Source organism: Scomber scombrus, chromosome 5 (assembly GCF_963691925.1).
Source record: "Scomber scombrus chromosome 5, fScoSco1.1, whole genome shotgun sequence".
In the NCBI taxonomy this organism is placed as follows: domain Eukaryota; kingdom Metazoa; phylum Chordata; class Actinopteri; order Scombriformes; family Scombridae; genus Scomber; species Scomber scombrus.
In genome coordinates, this window is record NC_084974.1 from 33,042,814 (window position 1) to 33,045,313 (window position 2,500).

At 40.1% G+C, this 2,500-nt stretch overlaps 1 protein-coding gene across 1 annotated transcript in view; it reads right to left on the minus strand.

Moving 5' to 3' along the window:
- LOC133979967 (diacylglycerol kinase delta-like) overlaps positions 1-2,500 on the minus strand; it is a 37,870-nt gene that overhangs the window by 11,015 nt on the left and 24,355 nt on the right. Inside the window, exons 15-16 of the mRNA XM_062418519.1 lie at positions 2,306-2,500; positions 1,305-1,469 (exon numbers count right to left, since the gene is read on the minus strand). The exon at positions 2,306-2,500 is cut by the window's right edge and continues 103 nt beyond it. Of these exons, the coding sequence (XP_062274503.1) occupies positions 1,305-1,469; positions 2,306-2,500 (360 nt within the window). The remainder of the gene's footprint in view (positions 1-1,304; positions 1,470-2,305) is intronic.

Consider the following 2,500-nt stretch of genomic DNA (forward strand, 5'->3'; position numbering starts at 1 on the left):
ATGAACACACTGAGCCTTCTGTGATACGTAACTTTATGACTTTGTACGTTACTTTATGATTTTGTACGTCACTTTATGACTTTGTACGTTACTTTATGACTTTGTACGTTACTTTATGATTTTGTACGTTACTTTATGACTTTGTACGTTACTGTATGACTTCGTACGATACTTTATGACTTCGTACGTTACTTTATGACTTTGTACGTTACATTATGACTTCGTACGTCACTTTATCAGTTTGTACGTTACTTTATGACTTTGTACGTTACTTTATGATTTTGTACGTCACTTTATGATTTTGTACGTTATTATATGACTGTGCGTTACTTTATGATTTTGTACGTTACTTTATGACTTTGTACGTTACTTTATGATTTTGTACGTCACTTTATGACTTTTTACGTTACTTTATGATTTGGACGTCACTTATGACTTTTTACGTTACTGTATGACTTCGTACGTTACTTTATGACTTTGTACGTTACTTTACAACTTCGTACGTCAGTTCATGATTTTGTACGTTACTTTATAATTTTGTACGTTACTTTATGACTTCGTACGTCACTTTATGACTTTGTACGTTACTTTATGACTTTTTACGTTAATTCATGACTTCATACGTCACTTTATGATTTTGTACGTTACTTTATGATTTTGTACGTTACTTTATGACTTTGTATGTCAGTTTATGATTTTGTACGTTACTTTATGATTTTGTACGTCACTTTATGATTTTGTACGTTATTTTATGACTGTGCGTTACTTTATGATTTTGTACGTTACTTTATGACTTTGTACGTTACTTTATGATTTTGTACGTCACTTTGACTTTTTACGTTACTGTATGACTTCGTACATTACTTTATGACTTTGCACGTTAGTTTATGATTTTGTACGTTACTTTATGATTTTGTACGATACTTTATGACTTTGTACGTTACTTTATGACTTCGTATGTTACTTTATAACTTTGTACGTTACTGTATGACTTCGTACGTTACTTTATGATTTTGTACGTTACTTTATGATTTTGTACGTTAATTTATGACTTTGTACGTTACTTTAAGATTTGGACGTCACTTTATGACTTTTTACGTTACTGTATGACTTCGTACGTTACTTTATGACTTTGTATGTTACTTTACGACTTCGTACGTCAGTTCATGATTTTGTACGTTACTTTATAATTTTGTACGTTACTTTATGACTTCGTACGTCACTTTATGATTTTGTACGTTACTTTATGATTTTGTACGTTAATTTATGACTTCGTACGTCACTTTATGATTTTGTTGACTGACCTCTGCGTGTGTTGCGGTGTTTGGCGCTGTAGGACGACTGCAGCGACACCTTATCCTCCTCCACCTCTTCCTCCTCTTCCTCCTCCACCAGACCCTCCTCCTCCTCCGACTGGCCCAGAGAGAAGACCTGCTGCTGTGTGGTCTGAGCGTTCTGTTCGTCCACAGCTGGAAACACATCATCTCATCAGTCATCACATTGGTCATCACATCAGTCATCATATCGGTCATCAGTCATCACATCGGTCATCAGTCATCACATCAGTCATCAGTCATCACATCAGTCATCAGTCATCACATCGGTCATCACATCGGTCATCACATCAGTCATCACATCGGTCATCACATCGGTCATCACGGCGGTCATCACAGCGGTCATCACATCAGTCATCACATCGGTCATCAGTCATCACATCGGTCATCACAGCGGTCATCACAGCGGTCATCACAGCGGTCATCACATCAGTCATCACATCGGTCATCACATCGGTCATCACATCAGTCATCACATCGGTCATCTCATCAGTCATCACATCAGTCATCAGTCATCACATCAGTCATCACATTGGTCATCACATCGGTCATCATATCGGTCATCTCATCAGTCATCACATCAGTCATCACATCAGTCATCAGTCATCACATCAGTCATCACATCGGTCATCACATCGGTCATCACATCGGTCATCACATCGGTCATCTCATCAGTCATCACATCGGTCATCTCATCAGTCATCACATCGGTCATCTCATCAGTCATCACATCAGTCATCACATCAGTCATCTCATCAGTCATCACATCAGTCATCAGTCATCACATCGGTCATCACATCGGTCATCACATCGGTCATCACATCGGTCATCACATCAGTCATCACATCAGTCATCACATCAGTCATCAGTCATCACATCAGTCATCACATCGGTCATCACATCAGTCATCACATCAGTCATCACATCAGTCATCAGTCATCTCTCTGTGAGGACACACACGGCCCGCTGACCTTTTTCCGTGTGCTCGATGATCTGTCGGATGGCTTTCTTCAGGCTGTTGGCTCTCAGCATCAGCTGCTCCCGAGGTTTGAAGATGGGGGCGGACGAAGAGGATGAGGAGGAGGTGTTGGTCCGCGGGGAGCAGCTGGGAGGTGGGTGATGAATAGGAGGAGGCAGGACGACAACCTCGCCCTCCTCCTGCTCCT